The 23,251-nt window shown below is 39.6% G+C and overlaps 1 protein-coding gene across 1 annotated transcript in view; it reads right to left on the minus strand.

Annotated features, from left to right (window-relative positions):
* Nucleotides 1–23,251, minus strand: part of cdh13 (cadherin 13, H-cadherin (heart)) — a 279,497-nt gene that overhangs the window by 137,335 nt on the left and 118,911 nt on the right. The window contains exons 5-6 of the mRNA XM_046394809.1: nucleotides 14,121–14,126; nucleotides 13,322–13,474 (exon numbers count right to left, since the gene is read on the minus strand). Of these exons, the coding sequence (XP_046250765.1) occupies nucleotides 13,322–13,474; nucleotides 14,121–14,126 (159 nt within the window). The remainder of the gene's footprint in view (nucleotides 1–13,321; nucleotides 13,475–14,120; nucleotides 14,127–23,251) is intronic.

The raw sequence follows: 23,251 nt of genomic DNA on the forward strand, positions 1-23,251 counted from the left end.
AATCAGTGACTTTGTGGGGGATAGAGAGTCACGTGAACGATTAACCAGGGGGAATGCATTTTGATCATTTTGCTAACAAGGGAGATGGTGCATACATCTCCCCTCAAATCACCTACTGATTATATCTGCCAAACACCAGAGCATTACCTTTGCAATTACTGATATTACCATTTAGCTCAAAGCAGATTTTGGAGGCAGGCAGGTTTGTGGTGCTGGCGAACATGTATTGTATTGACATATGCTTCTATTATTTTGTGCATGTCTATCAATGAGGATCAGCTATATAGCACAAATATCTCTCTGCATAATGCAAGACAGTTGAACAGCACCACAAACTACATTCTACAAAATGATCAGTTTAATAAGCAACTTTCCCTTCATTTTCCCTACACTGGAAGCACCTCCCTTCATCTGGAAGCAACTCTCTAAAACAGTTCAAAAACAAAGCTGAATATTTTAATATTTATGAAAGCAAGGATCCATTGCAGGACTGCAGAATGTGCATGTTTTTGGGATTGTAGGGAGGAAGCCAGAGTACCTGGAGAAAACCCACGCAGGCACAGGGAGAACATGCAAACTCCACATAGAAGGACCCAGACCGGGATTCAAACCTGGAACCCTCTTGCTATGAGGCGACAGTGCTAACCACTGCACATCATGCCACCCTAAGTGAACATAAAAAGTATACAGTCATGACATAGACAGAATATTTTCTCTATATAACCACAACAGGATCGCTTATTAATATATTCATCGTAGTTTCCATACTATACTCACAACTAAACTACTATACAGACAAAAGTACTGGGGCTCCTGACTATTACACTCACAGGGACTTTAATGACATCGCATTCTAAATACATTGACAGCTTTGCAGTTATAACAGTTTCCAGTCTTCTGGGAAGGCTTTCCACAAGATTTTGGAGTGTTTCTGTGGGAATTGTTGTCCATTCATGCAGTAGAGGATTTGTGGGGTTGGACGAAAAGGCCTGGCTCGCAATGTCCGTTCCACTTCATCCCAAAGGTGTTGGATGGAGTTGAGGTCAGGGCTCTGTGTGGGCCAGTCAAGTTCTTCCACACCAAACTCATCCAGCCATGTCTTTATGGACATTGCTTTGTGCACTGGGGCACAGCCATGCTGAAATAGCACAGGGCCTTCCCCAAAATGTTGCCACAAAGTTGGAAGCATAGCATTGTCCAAAATGTCTTGGTATGCTGAAGCATTAAGATTATTAACATTAAAAAGAACTCAGCTAACTGCAGAAGCTTCTCCAATTGTGTCTCCTTCATTGCTATATTCTTTGATTAGCTTTTGATTAGTTCAACCCTCACATCTGTTGCTATTACTCATTCCAGATGAATCTCTTATTCCCAGTACTTATAGCTCATGTTTGTCCTGCTGAAGAGAATACAACAAACTCTAAATGTCTGATAATCACTGCATTTCTTAACTTGTGCTTTTTCGTGTTTCTATTTGCCTCAAGCTTTACAAGCTGTGTGTGTTTCTTTCTCTCATCTCCCTTGTTCTTTCTCCCCAGTCTTCTCCTTCTTTCTTTTTATTCGGATTCCTCTATGTTGGATCAGTGGCCACCCAAGAACCTCTCTCTCTCCATCTCTCCTGGCTGTTGTTGCATGCAGATGCAGGAACAAGACTGGAGCCCTTTATGGATCATCACTCACTTATTTTTTTCATATCTGTATTTTTGTAATCAAAATTTGTATATATTCTGATTCTTTTGCTAATTTGCATTGTGTGTCTTGTCCTCCTTAAGGTCACTGAGTTACTCTAATCAAGGGTCAAAGGACTGAGAGTGTCATACACTGTTTAGATTGTAAAGCCCACTTAAGTATTGTGATTTGAGATTTTGGGGTACATAAATAAAAATGATGCAAAAAAGTTCATGCAGTGGGCCCAAATTGTTTGATATATAATGTTGAGCTCAGTAACTAATTTGTGTCCATATGGCACACTGTGCATTGCAATGTCATCCCACGTACTGGGCTAAGACATCAGTTAGGCCCATCCTATATTCAAACCATACAAAAATGGAGCTTTTTATGAAATCAACTTCTAAGTAACCAGGTCTAAATCTTTAAATGAGATGTGTACACCTCAGTGGTCTAATGTGTTGTTATAAAGCCAGTGTTAATGATTTTAAAATTCTTATTCCTAATCAGCATTAATATCTCAAAATCTATAAAATATTATGATATTATATTATATATTAAGAATGTTAACGTATTCTTCAGCAAATAAAAATGCTGGAATATTGAATTGTATTATGTGTGGATTCTTTTTTTCTGTCTCTCATCCCTGAGTCACTGATCGGAAATGTTCTTCATTACATCAAAAGGAAAGAAGCCCTTAGAATGTCAAAGAAGTTATAAATAGATGGTCTTCGGAGGGAGAGAGAGATTGAACAAAAGATGGAAGGTGAAAAAGAGTGAGGAAGTTTAAAGTGTAGAGAAGATAGAAAATGATAGAAAAGATCTTTCATTCAGCTGGCCGTCTGGCAAGATAAAAAAAAAATAATCCTGCGTCTGAAAGCTGTTGAAAGAGTCACAAAGGCTCTCCCTGGTGTATCACAGTACAAAAAAGCCCTGCTCCTCTCCAAAGGTATAATTCAATCTCCTTTTGTCTGGTGCTGAAGGTACTTGTTTGGAGGGCTGGTGGAAAACTAGGCTTACTTGTATGCTACTGTCTCTGCCCCTTATTCTGTGTGCATCTTAAATCTTAAGGACTATAGTTCAATCACAGTAATACTGATTGAAGGTAAAATCAGCTTCAACAATTTATAATTTTACTAGAGGTGTCTTGAACTTGGGTCGGGGCGGACATGTTTTGGATCAAAACATCTGAAATAAACATTGTTTTTCCCATCAAAGGCTGGCTGCTCTTAACATTCTCATTAGCAAACAGCACGCAAAACATTCAGGTCACATCTCATATATTTAGTACATCAGCTATAATGTCAAACTCTTTCATAACAGGTCAAACTTAAATTCATTTTTAAATTCTTTTGGCCTCTTCTCAGTTGTTGTATGTACTAAGCCAAAGATCATTTGTAAGGGAAGAAGCTTGCATGATTTCAAAGTTTAGAAGCCTCATTTTGCCTGTTCCTCCAAACTGTTGCCTGGGACATTTCACCCCTTCTTTCTGTTCTTTCACCTTCTCCACTAAGGATGGACACTGTGCACATGCATGTGCCTCATCTCCAGACTCACAGACAGGACTTGCCAGGATCTAAATAATAGTTAATTTTGACTCTGTGTTCTGCTCACTAGTTCACACTTAACAGATCATCAGTTAAGGAAAGTTACTTCATTTAAGTTGGTTCATCTTTAACCGATGTTTGTTCATGTAAATGTGTGTTTCTGACAATGTTTGCACAGACTAGCTTTATATTTCTATGAGTCAATGTACTGTTATGCTTTGAGAGGCCGAGCAAAGACTTGTGTCTAAGATAAATTCATACTTCTGGTCATTTAAGACTTATTATGTGAAGTAACTAAGGTAATAAATATCATTATTATTATTGTTAGTAGTAGTAGTAGTAGATATGATATATGATTTTGGTTTCAGTGGTTCTTGTCTTGTGTGTAGTCTTGCATATTACCACTATAGCCCTGTGTTTTTTGTTTGTTAGTTTTTTTGTTTGTTTGTTTTTGTGACAGTTTCAGGAAAGAATGGCATAAGACTTGGGATGGAACTTCCTGTGTGTATACTGATCCTAATGACCCTCAGCTGACACAGGAGTAAATACATAATTAATGTTCTGGGTGTATCATTCTCGGCAATGAATTTGGTTCCTCTGTTTGTACTTGGGTTCTTCCCTCAGGATATATTCTAATAATCTAACAACCCATTTCAGCCCATTTCCTGTCTGCTGTGGTCAATGTCAGCCATTTTAGTGGATAATACTGAGAGTCTCCAGTCTTTAAAGCTGAAAGTGGAGCTGCTCTAGTACAAAGGCAGAGTGCATTAGGGATTGTGCCATGTGCCTCAGCAGGCGGCGGACGGGCTGAATTAGCAGCAGTAATGCCTGAGGCTGAGCAACAGGGCACTCACCGTTTAATCAGGTTATCTGGGAGTAGGGGCATGGCAGTATGTCTACAGGGTTTTTGAAGAGGTTTCAGGAAGGACAGCAGGACAATGACACAACTCTCAGAGACGAATGATCCTGACCTGAAGGAACGCTTAAAAAAAGTTAAAACTTTTGAGAAAAATCTCGTTGACTTGGACCGTAAAACGTAGCTTCAAAGAATTTTTTTTTCATTATCATTTTATGTTTGCAATGTTTATTTTACATTCGAAAAATGAAATTAAATGAATTAAAAAAGTTGAGAAACCAAACAAGAGAAGCAAATTTGACATACTGTTTACTGTGTCTCTGATGTAGGACACAGGACAAACATAGTTAACTAGACAATTATGCCTGTGAAATAACAAATTATAAACCACAGGCATTATCAGTGGAGCGCAATGGTGTGTGACCCTGTGGCAAGAAAGTACTGTGGTTATATTTCTTAAAGGTAAGAACTATTATGGCGGATAGAGGTTTGTTTGCTCAGGGAGTAGGTCGGTGTGTCGGTGTTGATGGTGTGTGTGTGTGTGTGTGTATGTGTGTGCGTGTCCTTTATCTCTTGCCCACATACAGGGGCTAAGTGCACATCAGGACTGTTTTCTTGTGTGCGGGGCAGCGTATCCTGCCCTCCAAAGCCCAGGAAATTACAGTCCAGCCAAGCAGAAAACAGGAGTGGGATTTGGACAACAGGCTTCACCTGTCTCAGGCCTTGGGCTCATAAAGTAAACACCTACTTTAAATGAGGAAGGCATTAGATTGCTATATGAAACAGAAGTGTGTGTCTGTGAAAGAGCAGAGCATGTTTGTGCTGCAGAACATGCAATATGTATTGTTTATTTTTATGAACCAAAAATTAGCTTTTTCACTTGTTTTCTTAATAATCTGTCATTCTTTTTTCTGGAGTGTCCAATTGATAGTGTCATCTAATACAAAAAGCAGATGACACAAATCCACCAATTACGCACAGTGAGAGGCAAACAATGCATGTCTTAGTGTCTTCTCTGCCTCTGAACCCTGGTTTGACTCTCGTACGATCTTGTGAGAATAAAGACACAAAAGATGAGAATCTACAGTTTAAGAGAATAGTTGAACCATATTTCTGTGCTGTATTATCACCAAAATATTTATAGAGACATCAAGAAAACGCACTGGCATGTTGATAGACCCCAGAGAGTTTTAAGCAGAATGGACCACACTCCCAGCAATAAGTCCTCCAGATAACTGTCTAACTGTTAGTGAGGGAGTCATATGAATGGTGCCTTCAGATACCTTTCCTTTATCATGGCTACACAAAATTTGTTATTGGCTGGCAGATATATATAAAGTATAAAACATCAAACCTCAAACTTGCAACACATAAAAGTAAGTGCTGAATAAAGTTTAGAATTTAGTTCAAGTATATTTTCTTTCCATGTGTTTACACTCTCTTGCTCTCTCCCTCTTTGACTCTTTAACTTGCTCTTTTTGTCAAACAGCTGTTTTAGCACAAACATGTTGTCTGAGTGTAAAAAAAAACCCTAAAAAAAACAAATGAATGTCAGCTAATGCACAATGACAGAGGTTTAACATCAGCTTCCACAGGACCAGCAAAACAGACTTGGAAATTCATAAACCATATACAAACTGATAATGCTATGGAAAGAATATGTTCACGGTGCTTTAACACCTAACCTGTTTGGTTTGATGTAAACAAACTTCACACCATTTGCCTGGTTAGTGTGTTTGGGCAAGTGTGTAAGACTGTGGACGTGGAGTGGACCAAAAAACCCAACACAGACAATGGGCCTCCACTGCCCTTCGTTTGTGGCGTAAAGGCATGAAATCTGTTGAAGAAGCTTCTGTCATGAAGTCACCAGAGTTTGATTTCTCTATGTGGGTCCTGGTTATGCACTGATGATGCAGGATGGCAACAGCCAAAACTGTCCAATGAAAGAGTTACCTCTCAGTCTGTAAAACTTCCATGTCTGTATCTCTTGGTTCGTTTGTCAAAGTCATTATGAAAAGGAAGGAGACCATAACTACATCTGTAAAATGTACTGTATCATTTTCCTTCCCTGGTCTGCAACAAAAGAACTAAACTATAGGTGTAAAACCACCCTTAATGAGTGGCAGGGATGTAAGATTATAAAACAGGAGACAAGCTTGTTTTGTAGTTGCTGACGATTTACAATAACTGTTAGCAAACTCTTGATTTTTCTTTGAAAGACACTTAAATATTATCTTTGTGTAATTGTACAAAGGTTTAAGATCAAAACATTTCACTTACCAACTGCCTTCATTCTATTTTCTAGATTTGACAGCTCATTAAAACTTTGCCTTGTTTGATTGTAATGTTAGGTCCTGTGGGCTATAGTAATATATCCAAAGGATATGAGTATTCAGAAAGACATGAGTGCACACAGATGAGTGCACACAGACACACAAAGCCAAATCAACACACATAGTACTGTATGTAACCTCCAGGAGGCTCAGTAGTTTACATTTTCACCTATAGCCACTGTTCCTCCTCCTCAGCACCATGAAATAATCAAAACTACTCCCTCTCCACCAGCCAAGCAGCCACAGTGGACCCAAAAGCACAGAAAGGAGAGCAGTGACTGTAAAATTTGATTAAACAACAAAACCATGCAGGCATCAATGAAATCTGTGCCTTGTGCTGCAAGGTATGATACTGAAATCCTGCAAAGTCACCAAATTAGCACATTGTGGGGAATTATGTGTTGCCTGAAGAAACTGAATGCTTACACTGTTAGGAATGTTAATATAGAACTATGAGAACTTGTTTGAGAACCTAAAATATTTTAACAAGAATTTTGCACTCTATGTGTATTGTGTGTGTTATCTGTTTGCTGAAATGCATAGAGAACTGCAGCAACAGGGGAGAATATCAGTGAGAAACCTACAAGAGACCTATGAGCTGTCAACAGATCTGTTATTCCCACTGACACGGTAAACTCACGTACCTCACACTCACAGCATAACTGAGAAAACTAAAAAAGGCTTATTAGTGGTGAAACAGTCAGCTTTTCAGTGCAAAGAAATAATGGTTTTCTTGATGTATGGGCCATGTCAATGTGTGTCTGCTGTGCTTGAAATGCAATCACCCTGGTCAAATATTAATCATGCAAATATTAGTTACGTATGTTTGAATAGACTGTAGCATATATGTGCAAAGATGACTATACTGTACAGAGTGTGTTTGCATGCCGCAGCTGGTAGCAGGCGTCTATGTTTACTTGCTCTAAGGGTGTCGATCATTTTGTGCCTGAATTATGGGGCAGGCTTCTGTTTTTGTCATTCCCTTGCACACAGCGTGTGGTTTTAATACAATGAAATTGGCCTCCCTTCTGTGCATCAGTACTGAAACACTGCATATATATATGTGTGTGTGTAACAATAGAGGGAGTCAGAAGCCATGGTTCACACACTTCATTTCCATGGAAGTGATTTGTCAAAGGATGCCGTTTGATGTCTACTCTGTCAAAAATAGGTAAATGTAGGTAAAATATTTTACTTTATTTATACAGTTTGACAACCTGACAAAACAGTTTTGAGAGGAGGGCTTTGCACAGTTTTTGAAAGGTGAGATATTTAAAAATCTAAAATTCAAAACAGCTGTCAATTCACAGGCCTTTGGAGAGCTATGATAGGTCCATATGGTTTTTTAGTGAGCCCTTCCTTTGTAACTGTCTGCTGTGGCTTGATGGACAGCATATAGGGAGCAGAGTATGGCGCCTTTTAGATCTACTGTCAAAAGACATCACAAGAACGGATGCACTGCAAGGCACACAAGTTGCAACAGGCTCTGAGAAATACAACCCAAAGAAAACCAACCAAAACCACAGATTAGGATTAAGAGAACTTTTAAAGAAAATCTTCTGAGTTAAAGTAAAATTGTTATTTCAAAGAATAAACCGAAAAATCAAAATGAGCCACCACAGTTAAGTTGACAGTTAAGAGCTTACTATATGTGGAAATCATACAGAAACTGAGGAAATTCTACATGAAAATTATGTCCAACAACACTGCGTGCAGCTGTATGCCTTTTGACTACCGAATATTGCAGTATCTCCAGGGTAAGCACGTACCAAGGAGCTGCCACACTTATTGTTGTGATGACCTGCATTACTGAGGGTCATCCCTCTACCTGTGTAAACAAGACTGTTATTTATCACTTCACATTCTATCCTTCCTCTGTTCTAAGCCAATTAGAGCTCTTCCCCGCAACTCTCAACCCAACCCAGGCTTGTCATAACCACAGTGATAAGGCCTGCACCCCTCTCCCTTCTTCTCCATTTTCCATCTCATTAACATTCATTTTCACCCTAATTGGGCTTAATAAGAAAATAATGCCTGACATTAAATCCTTGTGAACATGTAGCCCAGCTGATCACTGTGTCTGTTTGTTCTGCTACAGCAAATGTTTACTTGGTCTGGGGTTTGTTATTTTGCTTTACTTGTGGTTCCTGTGATAGCCGATTTAAAATTTCCAGTTTCCATCTGTATGGAGCTGACCCCTTGTTTTGTTATGCTGAAGTTAGACTGTGTTTTCCTCTAATGTGTTTCCAAGTTTTGCTTAGTTTGTACTTCCACTTGCAACAGTCTCTGCATCCATATATTCCAAGTTGAGCCTCCAAAACTCTGACCACTGCATTTAGAAAGCAGTCCAGTCAACTTTATTGATTAGATTTTTTTCTAAGCCAGTGGCAATATTATTTTGATATACAATGACCTTGTGGAGAGGGTGAAGCATTTCTTTGCCAATATCAATCAATCATCATCATGCTATAAAATAGGGAAGGGAATGAAGGCAGGGAGTGGAGGGAAGTTGAGGGTCTGTTCAATACAACCTTGGTGTACTGATACATTGCTGCATATTGACTAAGACACTTAAAGAAGAGCCCACACCAAAAACACACAAGAAGGCAGAAGACTGCCAGAGGCTCTGAGCTGAATTGCAGCTGGCTACAGTCTTGAGATTGGCATTTGACCCTGAACGTGAGGAGCTGCCCGCTGAGGACAGAAGCATGTACTATGTATCCTGATCCACACTCACTATACACTCTAAAGACGTGCCTTAGAGGAAACAAGATGGTGTTCTATTGTGTCTCTTGATGACATAACTTGACATTTACTGACATTTCCTTCAAATGTTACCTTCAAAAACACGGATCGGCGATTTTCACAGTCAGATCACATTACAGTCATCTTGTATGTTTCGCATGTCAATGTTTTAGAGCTTTTTTGCTGCCAACAGCTGCTGCTCCAAGAGAGCTTGGAAAAGCAGTTTCATAAAGAGGAACTGAAGAGCCACACAATGAATCTTTGTGCGTGGCTTCTTTTGCACACAAGTAGTCATGCATTTCAGTGTTAATGTAAAAATATTACTTATACTAGTTTTAAAAGATACATCTTACATCATTACTTTACTACTACTCCTTCTACTACTCTAAAGCCTTTGCCATAACTGTGAAAGATTGTGAGCTCCCCATTTCACTTTGCCTTTAAAATGCCTTTAGAGTAATGGCGATTTTAATCTACCTCTGAATATTTCATGTTTCATCCCCACACAAGCCATTAGCTACAGTAGGAAAGGAGACACCCTTAATAAATGTGACTGGGATAGCCCTGCAAGGTCCTCTGGGCATTAAAGTGATGCAGTCTTCATTCTACACCGAGCATCAGCCCATCAATAAAAAAGCGAAGCAGCATTTGATAGGAGACACTTGTTCTGAGTTATGACTGGGACACTGACTTGCTATCTCCTGTTGATAAGAGGAGAGAAGATATCAGGTAGGCCTGGTTGGGAAATGGAAAAAAAAAAACCAGCAAGTTAGTGTGAAGCCTGTGTGCAAGTACACATACACATGCACATACAGGATGTGCGTAGAAAAGCGTACTACCTCACCTTCATGGATTTATACTATCAGGTTGGGAAAACATTGATGATCGTTAAGGATCGCATAATTGGTGTTAAAGATTTGAACAATGGCATATTAGAGTGGTCCAGCTATATCTGATGGAATCATACAGCCATTTGAATGAAAACTTCAATTAAATCTCAGGGCTTTTATGGTGAAACTGTGAAGACAAAATCATTCAGTAGAAAGCAGGCTAATTTTAGTCAAGGGTCAGCAGGCGCATACATAATTTGGTGTATCTGAAACTTAAATCCATAACTTCTTTCAGGTAACTTGGTGTTATTTTATCTGCATGACTGACATTTAGATGTTGAGAAGAGCTGAAATGGATTAAATCTCTTTGTTCGTAGTAGTAGCTGTCTTTCTTTCTGAGTGACAGTTTCAATAAAGTATGTTTCAGTGGCTGTTCAAACCAGAGCCAACATGAGAAGTGACGTTTTCCAACACTGTCGCATATTGAAATCAACAGCAAAATGCACACGCAGCCATTTTTGAAAACGCTGCTCACAATAAATAACAAAACAATCTTCCAAGTCCAAAACGAACAAAGAAAAAAAAGAAGCCAAACAGATGACGACATTGGTGCAGAAGCCTTCGTACTGTGGAAACAACTATGTGAATGAAGATAAGGGACCCAAAATTCAATCAGCTACCTCAGGCAGGTAATGTTCTTGGTAATAATAAAATCTGTATCCAGCTGTTCTAATAAATCATCCTTATCTTTATAAAAAATATTCTGATAATGAGGAAAATCTCCAACTCTGTAAGGTCTGTAGATGTGCTTGTTTTTGTTTCAAGATCTCCAGATATTTTTCCATTCTGTGTTCTACAGTTTTTCTTCTTTTTTTCTTTCTTTTTTTCTTTCTTTCTTCCTTCCTTTTAATCTCACTCCTTGCAGTCAGTTCAGCTCTGTCATTGTGTCATTAAATATCTCTGTGCTGAGCTTAACTTTTCCATACTGAACACAGAAAAATCTTTATGGAGAAGGTCCCCAGACTCTGTTCTTCACTCTTTTTCACTGTCCTCTTTTTCACTTCTTGCTTTGTTTTCTTCCCCAGAGTTTTACATTCCAACTTTTGTTATAGCCAGCAAGGACCCAAAAACTTTATCTTACTGAGCTGTCAGTTCACTTTGATGACAGGCCTATAAAACTACTTGATGGTTGCTTGGAAGATGTGTGCATTTATAGCTGCCTCTCCGTCTTTGCTTTTAAAATTATAGTCTAAAACTAATATCGCAAGTATATAAGTCAGTTTGATCTCATAGCAAGACCCAACTTTTTTTGAAGCCCACTCAAAGGTGTTTTTACTTATTATGTCCAATTAGATCTCTTCATCTCCATAACTCAAATGTGAGCTTTACGCCTCCTTCTACAATTTACACCTTATTCATTTCTATTAACACACTGGTGACATCACACAATCACCAGTACAGCTCCATTTTACAAGAGTAGTGAGACTGCGTAATTGAAAACACACGTGGGCATGCAGTACCTGTAGTAATAAAATGTCTTCCACCTCACAAACTTCTTATTTCTGCTTATTTCTAGAAGACACGGAAATAAAGTAACACCGCTCTCTTATTCTCTTGTACTGCAGTATAAGTGTAGATGATCGTAGCATTAGAAGGATGAGAAGAAAAAAATGTAATATGAGATTGTTCTGACTCGTTCTAACATAACTCCATTTAGCTCTCAGTTAACAGTATGGTATTATTTTTTAAAATATAAGAGACAAGACGTTTAAGGACTAACCACTGTGCACAACAAATTTGATACCATCCTGGACAACATGTACAGTTGCTGTCGTGAAAATAATGAACAGGTCACAATCACTAACATTAGCCTAGAATGCAGAAATGGAAATGTGTTGGGTGAGAATTTAGTTGTTTTTTATATTTTATACTTTTGTCGCCTGTAATCACAAAACCACTACTAAGTTAGTTAACTAACGTGCTACTTAACCTTTGAGACAATGCTACTACTGGAGGTGTACAGCATGCTGTTCAACCAATTCCTTACATTTTTGTGCTGGTATTTTTGGTTTTGGAAAGGTTAAAAACCAGTTCTGTTTTTGATTTAATAAACATACATGTCAAAGTACCAAGTTTAGCTCATCCTACTCATGGCTCACACTCATTGTCATGCTTTAAGGGTTAATGTAGCATGTAAACATGTTACTCCTTTTACATTTGCTTGCGTAAAACCAAATCAACACAGTGTCATGGTAACAGTGTGGTGTCAACAGACAATATTGCAGGAAGAAATACTGCTTTTATGGAGTATCATGTTGTTCCATGTTTAGAGTAATATATTGTTCATTTATAAAGGAAGTCAAGAGCTAAGCAGTCTTGTCATATGTTCTAGCATATCATTCTATCTATTTACCAGCCATGGATGCTCAGTTACTGGATGTCAAAGGTGCTTATAAACAACCTGATCATAATAGCGGAAAGCCAATGTCCTGGTTACACCATGCATGTAAAAGTAAGCACTGATACCAAAGCAGGGAGAAAAACAAAAGAAATTTGGTGAATGTGTGTTCTTTGTTCCTCTCCTGTCTGCCGTCCTCTCACATCTGCTGGTATTTACAGAGTGAATTATTTTTGAGTTTCTGCAAAAGCCAGTTAGCTTATCAACAGCTTGCATCCAGCCAAACATCCGCACTCACGTCTGGTTTCAGAAAACAGGATAAGATCAATTGACTTACTTAACAAGTAGATTTACTCTGCCCCTCTCTCTCTTTCTCTTGTAAGGAAAATAGTTTATAAGACCTAGAGGGCACCAAGCCCAGTGAGCACCTCAAACAGGCTTTAATGTTTTATCATAGATTAAACTGCAAGCTTCTCACCAACAGAAATCAATTTGTCCTGGACAATGACAAAGCTCATCCGTTTCCAAATATTACTGTTAATATTCAGTATATCTGTCAGGTCCCAAAATCAAAATGCTCCTTCATAAACCGAGCCCTAACTGCTCAGTTTTTTTGTTGTTGTTTTGTTTTGTTTTTTTTTTTTGTTTTTTTTCAAATGAAAGTGCATTGAACGTGCTAAATTTGAAAGAAATTGATCAAAGCAAATTATATTTAAACTACAGATTATGAATGACTTGACAAAGTTTGAAAAGGAAATAATCAGGAATCCAAATAAGAACTGATCTACAAAACCAGTAAAACTGTCAGGGAAACAATAAGTCTGTGAAGGACTCAGAGGGAGTACCCAAGTGGCCGGAGAGGAGAGAAAAGAAAAGAGCATACGCACAAACCCAATAAGTACCAGATCTAACAAAGGCGCACACACACACTCACACACACTGACCTGGTAAGAGTCAATGGCCTCGCGGTCCAGTGAGCGGCTGACTGACACTTCTCCTGTGTCTATGTCAATGGTGAAGAGACCTTTGGGATCCTGGTCAGCCCCGGGGCCTGTCAGTCGGAAGATGCGGTTTTGTGACTTCTCTGTTGAAATCAGCTGCAGACACACACACACACACACAGACATCAACAACTTGAGCAATTGTAAGTTTTCCCCATTTAATTCTGACTCAGCCTATTTCCTGAAGCAAAGAATTACTGAGCAAAGGCTTCAATTTTTCCCCCATTTTTCTGAAGGCTGCATGTACTGAAAAACACTTGCTATTAGAATTTGTTGACGCACATTTGGGCAAAAGAAGCTTACTGTGCCTTGAATGGTGATGAAAATCCCTGATAGCTAGCAATTAAAAATTTATATCAGACAAGACTTTGATTTGATTTCATCACTTGGCAAATTCAACTCATGTAAAATAAAAAAAGTTAGCCTCATCTCCCTGAGCACAGGAGTCCTGCTGTGACCACTTGCTAATGCATGGTAGGACTTTTTTTTTTTAGATAAAGGAAAGTAGAACATTTAAATAAATATAAAAATCCATTTTTGAATAATTAATTGTGAATGTTGTGCAGATTATCGTTTTCATCATTAGTATTCGACATGAGGAAGTTTTAGAACAAAACACTGTGAAATGGTCTCTTTAAGCTGTGATATTTTTGAGCAGTACTGCCAAGTTGGTTGGCTAACAATCCTATTCTCTCAGACAGGAGTGATCTTATCCAGGGACGTTTTTGATAGATATACTCACATGAGACTGCAGTAGCCAGCAGCATCCACAGGTACCCCAGCAACAGGAACGTCCGGGTTAAAAAGAAACACAGAGAAAAGACAGCAGGTTAGATTAACATAACACAGCAACAAGAGTCACAGACCTTGTAGATTATTGCAGATCTGGAGTTCAGGACAGAGTGCGAGAGGAAAACATGATCAAATAATGAACGAAAACAGTCTAAACTTGATCTGTAGGCAAAGTTTTGTACAAAGTTTTACAAGTTACAGTTCAATAATTCAAAGCCTACAGATAATTCACAGCATAGAGACCTTTTTCATACCAGACACTGTGACCTTTCATAGTTATATGCTATATATAACTAAAACAATGTACATGAGGAAATTGTTAAGATTAATTCCACTTTCATGTCAGTCCAGTAAACATGCAGCTGGAACAATAGACCAGTTATGTTAGCCTGGTATGACGACTGGAAAAAGGGAAAACAATTATCAGTCATTACCACAGGACAGTTTGTTAACCTTAACAAAAACTATCTTATGTTAAACATTACGTGGTGAAACAGAATTTCACTACGTCTGGATGGAACCAAATTTACTGTTCCCACATCTTTCCACTATTTAGGCTAAGTTAAACTACGCTAAGTGGTTACTGGCTTCACCTGCAAATTATCTGGGGGATAAATAAAATATCAATAGGATTCTAACAGACTTAAAAATATTTTGTGGAAAGTAGAGCTTCCCTTCAGCCTCATGTATAGTGCAAACAATATGTTAAAGTACAGACTTTCAACTTTATGGTGAACACCTTCAAATTATTGTTAAAGTCAGCTCTTTAACCTCATAATCATGCAGTGCAGAGCCAGCAGAACAATGTGTCACTTTCTAAATACTTGAACATTGTCTAGATGCCTTCAACCCCAGCAATCCGACACAGGGTTGTCACCATTACGATGTCTTTCTGGGTCTCAGTTCTGTCACTGTGTGTCAAGGATCTAAATGGTCCCCCTGCACTGTGTCTCATGATCAGAGAGGTGCCATGAGGTCACCTTTAATGAGGGTGCACTTCCATGGGACAGCAGTTAAAAATGAAGGCCTTTCTACTCCGTACTTGAAAGAGCATAGGAGATGAGTTTGCAGTCTGCAGTTGCAAGCTTATGCCAACGAAGCTCAAGCCCTTATACCCTCTCCAAAGCTCTCTACCATTTATCTCGATGTCCCGCTTCATCTTTTCCCTCTATTCCCTCTCGGGCCCTGCTTGTTACTTCAGCCTTGCTCTTCCGCCAAGCATACATATCTCATTCTCCATTCATCATTTTCCACTTGTCTGCATGGTATTCTTCTGTGCTGACACCCTTTGCTCTTTCTGCTTTTCATACCAAATGATGAGAGGGAGAAATGTCAAAAGTGTAAGAAAAACACAAGACAGTTATTATTTGTGGATGTTACCATTACACTCAAGAAATTTTTTCTCTTCTGTCCTTTCTTGTTCTTGCCTTGTCTTTCTTCTTCCTCATTTTTTACTTTTCATTCTCTTCTCCATCTCTCTTCACCTTTTTCTTTTACTCATTCTAGGATATTTTTGCTTAGCAGTAATATCACGAATACTTTTTCTTATGAAGATTTGTGTTAGTAACCACTAATCATCCTTTTATATCTTTGTGAGGACATAAACCGTGATGTACAAAGCTCACCTATGCACACACACACACACATACACTCACTCAGGTGCAATAGCTGTTATGCAGGACAGAGATATTTCAGAGCAGAGCAGTAATCACAGTGGCAGTCAGCACCTGCTGAGAGTGACAAACTGGGTCAGATGAAGAAAACCAAAAAAGGAAGGAGGTGCAACATTAGTTGGATACACAGATGGCTCTGCATCAAACTCGGGAGGAGTGGAGGAGAAACAAGCAAAGACGTACAGGAAGCACGGGGGTGGGGGTGGTGGTGGTGTGTGGGGGGTGTTGCAGGATATGAGACACAAAGTGAGAAAGGAGGAAAGGAGGAAGTAGACAGTGCAGGGTGGTGGTGGTGGGAAGGAGACAGGGGGAGTTGCTGATAAAGACACAGCAACTTCAGCTGAAGAGTAAGTGAAGTGTCAGGAGAAGTTTAGTGTGATTAGGAGATGTCTCTGTGGGGGGAGAAGTGATAATCTGCACCACTTATACACACACAGAAACACTTGGACTTCCATGCATGCTGGCGTAGAAATGTGCACCCAGTGGCTTTTCTTCGCTGAGTCTGTCTCCCTCTGTGTGTGTGGGAGGACTGATGGGGGAATCTCACCTCTTTCTATCAGCTCTCATTACCAGCCGAGCAGACATGAAAGACTGTGGAACTTGTGATACTGCAGGAAGATGACAGGAGGTGTGGCCCAGCTATGCAATGCCAAACACCTCTGAACACACTCAGAAAAAGTGCGCGTGTGTGCTGACTTGTGTGTATTTAAACCTTGATAACATCTACTGCTGTCTGTGTGTTCCTGTCAGATGTGAAAAGAGCAACAAACAAAAACCTGTGGAAAAGCAGCATGGGAAGGTACTTTTATGTACACACACATCTTATAAGAAAATTGACAAGTTTTTTTTTAGTGTGTGTGTGTAATTGAGAGAGAGAGAGAGAGAGAGAGAGAGAGAGAGAGTATGCAGTAGCATCCCTCAGTGAAGCTTCTGTTATCCCTGTCAAGGTCATACAGCCAGCTGTGAATGACAATCACTGGATATGAGAGGACTCCTGGGACCAGGCCAAGCCCAATGTGTGTGTGTGTGTGTGTGTGTATGTGTGTGTGTGTGTATGAAGAGATAAAGAGAGAGAAAGAGAGGAGGCACTGAAGAGATAGACTGATTGGGCCTGTGAATGTGATTGCATTATTGCGCGTGAGACTCTGAGTGTACAAGAATGTGTGTGTGTGTGTGTGTGTGTGTGTGTGTGGGTGCGCTCGCGCATGTGTGTGTATACAAGCATGCCAGGCTTGGACCAATGCTCTGCCTGATTGTACTGCCACTCCAGTCTGGTAATGAAAGGGACGAGGTGAGGCTGAAAAGCCTGGTGAAGACAAGGACTGGTAGAACCAGCCGAGTCCTCAGTACAGGGCGATGAGAAAGCAGTGGCACTAATTAACTGGCTTTGATTGGTTAGCCAGGCCTCCGCTAATCATTAACATCAGCCACTGTGTCCTGAGTCAATCACAACAAGCCTGAGAGGGGCAACAATCAAGAGGGACCCCTGTTGAAAATGTTGTCATTAAGCGTCAGGAAGGTCGGTGCTGCTGCAATGTGAAATTACACTTGAAAAGATGCTTCAATTCATACAGTCCAGCTTGCCCTCAAATGTCTTTTTTATATTTCTCTCAAAGCAACAACTGAATGTTTTTTAATTTACACAGGCACAAAATGGCTACATTTGAAAATTACAGTGGATTATAAAAATATATTTAATTTAAGGACTTTTTAGCTAAAAGGGTTTGCTGGGTCAGCTTGCTCGGGCATCAGGATGAACTATGAGTCAGTCTCGCTTAAACTCACCCAAGCACAAAATATTTTTGGGCAATTTGCACTTAATAAAATGTTTTTTTTATTACGTCTCTTTTTTTCCTTCTCATCAAAATGGATTTCACATCTGCTCGATGTGTCTCACGGTCCAGGCATGAATTGGAATTTGCGTCAGATGGTTTGAATTCACCGTCGGCGAACATCCGCCACAAACGGGCATGATTAACACGCTGAAAGACAGATGGGGAGAAAAAGGCAGGAACTTTCTGGTCTTCCTAAGACAATTAAGAGAATCAATTAAACTAAATGACGAGGCCCGCAGGCTGTCTGCTTTCTAATGTCACAATGTCTCACAACACAGCTTGCTCACTTCCTGTGCGGAAGCTCAATTGCCTGGTACTGAATGATTGTTTTGGTGAGCAACAAAAAGAGCAAAAGATAGGTATGGTGCAACAGAGAAATTAAAAAGGACACAGAGACATAAAGGAGGAAAAGAAAAGTGACGGTTTGACCGACACCAGGTGGAGGGCAGCAAGACAGAGGAAGGAGGCAGACTGACAGGCAAAGCAAATCAGCCGCTCAGCACAGAAACAGCAGAAGGAAGGTGCCAGACACGTCTATTCTCCTTTCTATATTAGCAGGGGCCACAGCCGAACCAGGCCCTCATTCCTCTTACCCACAGAACTTTATTGGAGATGTCATGTCAAGTCAGACACGTGGAGTTGATTTGTGAGCTGGACCCCTGAGGTCAGAACGGATAAACACAGGTTGAACAACTGAAAGCTCCACTGCAGTATGGAGAGTTGAAATTGTTTTACAGATTAAAGTGATTTCATGCTGATACATCTGAGATATTCATTTGCTATTTAATGAAGCCGTGTGTGTATTTTGTTTTCAGAGTGTGAATTACTAAATATGAGTTACAGGCTGTTATGTGAGTTGTAGGCTTTTAACAACTAGTAAGCATCCAATAAGGGCATGAAATCAGCTCTGCGTAAGGCATGTTTTGAAGTTATGACTCAGAACTCATCCATCCAACTCATCATGTTATATGCAGGCAGCCCATCTAAGCATGTACTGCACCGGGCTGATGGGTCAGCAATCCATCAGAGGGCTAAAACATTCACACTGACTGACAAATATTCATACCTATAGGCAACTTAAAGCTTTTTACCAGAACAGTAGAACAAGCAAACTGAAGAAAGGATACTGCAGATCTGTGAGGAGTATCGCTCAGTGAGAGGAAACACTAAGAGTGTTTTCACACTTGGTCCCTTTCAGCCATCCAATTGAACTCAGAGTGATTAATCAGTATTTTTTGCACATATGTGAACAAAGCAAAGGAACTCAGGCCTCTCTGAAGTGAACCCAACTGAGACTACATCCCGAGGTGGTCTCAGTTCAGTTTGCTTAAATTTTTCACAGTGGTTTCTTTAACCTGTGCATTGTGAACAAAAAGCGCTCCAGGTTTACTTTGCCTTTTTCCACTGTGTTTTAACAACTTTATGTCTGTGAGCTACTATAACTACATACCACAGCAATATGGATAAGGAAAATATAGCAGCTGCCATGTTGTGTCATCACCCATAATCCAAAGTAGCAAAGGTTCCAGAGGAAATATAGTGTGAACCAAAAGAGGACAGAGGCCTCATCGGAGCTGAGGAGGACAGGAAAGAGAACTCCTTCAAATGAACTTGAAATGTGAAAGCAAAAACAAATCAGTCTTTTTATTTGTTGGTTCACTTTCTGGTCCACTTTAAGGGGACCGAGTTTGGTTCATTGAAAAAGGACTACATGTCCTGTTCACCTTCATATATTTATTTCAACTAAAGTAAATGCTGTGTCTGAGTTCTAGGGTCTTATTAAGTCTTAACTCATGCACAATAAAAATCTAAAACACATCTGTTCAAGGTGGCACAGTGGTTACCATTGTTGCCTCACAGCAAGAGGGTTCTAGGTTCAAATCCAGGTCTGTGTGGAGTTTGCATGTTCTCCCTGTGCCTGGTGGGTTTTCTCCGGGTACTCCAGCTTCCTCCCACAGTCCCAAAAACATGCACAGTAAGTTAACTGGCCACTGTATATTATCCTTAAGTGTGTGAGTGTGTGGCTGTGTGTCTTTGTGTGTCAGCCCTGCGATTGACTGGTTGCCAGTCCAGGGTGACCCTATCCTTTATACATAAACTGTACTTTTCAGTTGGTGGATAACTTGTGCCGTGTATCTGCATCCAGCCTAAAGAAAACACGTCAACAAGCAAACATATTCATCACATAAAGAGGGACTGACAGTTGTCTGTCAAACAAGCAGTCTTTGGTCATCACCTGTGATTGGCCTGCCACAAGATTTAATAGAATTTCTGTTTTCTTGACATTAGGAGAATTGCAATTTGAAACCTGTATAAGATGAAGGGAGAAAATTGTTCAAAATTGGAACCAGATGAAGGCTTGTCATTGGACAACAGGTGCCAGAAAACTCTGACATTGGGTATATATATATGTGTATACTTAACTGTGATTGATTTGTCTTCCTGAATATGTGAGCAGTCTAAAATAAAAATGGTTCTATCATAACAGAAATATTTAAGCATATTAGTTTCATTGCATGCTCCAGCTGCTGTGTGAGTTGTTGTGAGCTGTTTATGGGCCCCCAAGGGAGGGCAGAAGAGAGACCTCTGTATCAAAACAATTCCACAGCTAGCAGGAGGTGTGACACAAACAACAAGGTTCTTACCCTTCCCCTGTGAGTCCTGCTGACAGAATAACCCACCCTCACCCCGTCAGTACACACACACACACACACACACACTCCTTACATGTGCATGCATATGCACAACATACATGTCAAATTGTAGCCCTTGCAGTTTCACCCCTCCCCCTGCTGCTTATCTCCTGGAGAGAAGGAGGGGACATGAAAAATGAATGGCTGCCATATGGAAGTGGTAGGTTTTGTAAGACGGGGAAAGCTATTGGTGTGGAAAATCAATTTCGCCAAGTCGCAGACATATAGCTTCTATTGGGTAAAATAGCCCACATTAGCCTGTCTTCTCATGCAAAGCTGACTGTGGAGCTAGGGGAGAAGGATGGAGGCATACAGGGATGAGAGTAGGATGGATGGAATTTGTAGCTGGAAACTGGAGAGTAGAAGAACTGGAGAAAAGAGAGGGACTGTTAAGGGACCACAACGGAGGGAGAAACAGAAAATAATTCATGTCATGCACTACAAATCCAATTCCTCACTTGAATGTATAAAAGTATTGCAATGGCGATACTTGTTAGCTGACACAGCTCCATCCAGAGGAGCTCAGTAGCATACTGTGGAGATAATTGGTGTCCCCTATGGACCAAACGCATCTGCTGACTCTTGTCCTTCTGTGTTATCTTCCTGCAGTTCACCAGGGGAGAAATTTACAAATATCCCTGTGGACTGTATCACCCAATGGTTTGGCATATACACCCTCACTGTCCTTCACTACCAACCTGGTATCTCCAGGCCTTCAAGCTGCTTCACAGGGACCATACTGAATACAATGCTGGAATGAGCTGGAAACCCAGGCTCAGTGCCTTGGTGGTGCTCTCCAGGGTACAATTATCTATTATGTGCAGGGCTCAGTATGGGATATCTTTTTATGTTAGTCTCTGCAGGCATCAAGAGATGTGGTTGATCTCTTAGTGCCTATGTCTTATCTAGAACAAAGCTACTTGACGCAAGATACATCAAAGCTTTGTAACACAGGGAGAGATAAATGTAGATCCTTGCACAAGGTCCAAAATTTGTGGCTTTTGGTTGGTCATCTGTCCTAAGACAAGTCAGGTGATATGATTTACTTGCTGTACAGACTTATCACCATATAAAAAGCAATTATGTAGTTGTAACCGAAGAGCTATTGGAGGAGTTCCATGCATTATGTAATGACACAATTCATAATCTGCCACATAAATAATAAGATGTGTCAGATCATCTTTGGCCTGTTGCACAAGGGTTGAGCTGACCAAGTAAAATCCTTCATCAGTGACAAAACAATGAAAACATCCTTGCTATAAAGCGGTGTGCTTTGTAGAGAGAGTTTAATGCAGAGAATAGCCCTTGTCTCAAGCTCTGATAGTTTGGTAAGAATGATATCTGAAAATATATGAAACTGAGATTGACACCTTTTGCAATAATGTAGCAGTACTGTCACAGCTTTCAACATCCACTGGGAGTCTTAATGATGGCAGGGTTGTTAAACTATGCAATAGCAAATAAATAAATGAATGAACTAATATATAAATAAATAATCTGTGCGATGCTGTTGCCTACAATTATATTTCCTTTGGTCAGGCTTTAATAAGGCAAACTGACAGTAAAAGGTCTGTCTCCACTGGGAACTTATATTTTTGTCCACTAGCACAGCTTTTTGAATCTTAATTATGGTCTCTAACAAATTCAAAGAGTGAACATGAAGCTTTTAATTGAATCTGCTCAGTTAATTTCATGCTGCTGTTTGTTACATCCAATGTACCAGATCTTAATTTATAACAAAATGTTGCTTATCCAACTTTTCACTACAAAAAATGGTCCAAGACAAAAAATAAAGGAAGATGAGATAGCCCAAATTTTCTCAGTCTTACGAGATGTCAGCTGAAACTGTTTATGCACTTTGTGCAACAAGTGAAGGTGTATTTGGAGTTGATATTTCACAGAAATATGTTGATATTTCATATAGATAAAACATTACCGTGTATGTGTGACACACACATTTCATCATCTGTCACTTCCAAGATTACTTTCTCTATATAAAAATAATAATGCATTATTTTGTTAGCATGCTGTACAACCTATGTGCATTTGTGAAAGTAGGATATTGAATGGTTTTGTTGCTGGCTGTTCAGCTCAGCCACTGCTCAATTTCGGTGAACAGCTATCATGGTACCACTGAAAACTGCAGCAACACCAGCAATTAGAATTGTTTGTACACTATGTGTATATTTCACACATCTGAATAATTGGTAATAATTTATATGAGGCAACAAATGTCCCCTTTGGAGAAAAACTTACCTCATTTAAGACTCACATGCACATAGTTCATGTGGTTAATATTACTGGATATTTTCCTTGCCCTTATGCAAAAAAAAAAACAAAACTTTTTATAAATTCTGACTAAATGTTTAACCCATGAATCACTTATATTCAAACATTTTAGGCTCAGTTTGTCATCTTGACTATGTGGAGTATTGAAAAATCTGAGTGAGTTCCCAGCTGAACACATCTTCATCATTTCAGCTTCTGACAAAAACAACCTGTTGCTTTATTTGTAGACTCAGGCAAAGCATTTGGGTCTGCACTCAATTCAGCTGTTTGAAGCTACCTTAACATTCCAAACTGACCCGCTAACTTCCTCAGAATAAAAACTTGTTGTGGGTATTATGGGATTTCTGTTCTCCGTAATATCATTTATAGTTGTTAATCTATAAAACTTCCTAAATTAATTTTTGTGTGAGAAAACTTTCATTCTTTTCATTACTCAGTGAAATCCAATTATCCAGTAAATGTTCAGGTCCAACAACAGGCCCCAAATTAATTTTAAACTGATTTTATTAGTGAAAACAAAACCAGGCTCTGTGCCTGCTGATTTCAGTATTTTTAGTTTATTTGACTCGCGGATGGAACAGGTGTCATACT

The sequence above is a fragment of the Scatophagus argus genome, chromosome 7 (assembly GCF_020382885.2).
Source record: "Scatophagus argus isolate fScaArg1 chromosome 7, fScaArg1.pri, whole genome shotgun sequence".
Lineage (NCBI taxonomy): Eukaryota > Metazoa > Chordata > Actinopteri > Scatophagidae > Scatophagus > Scatophagus argus.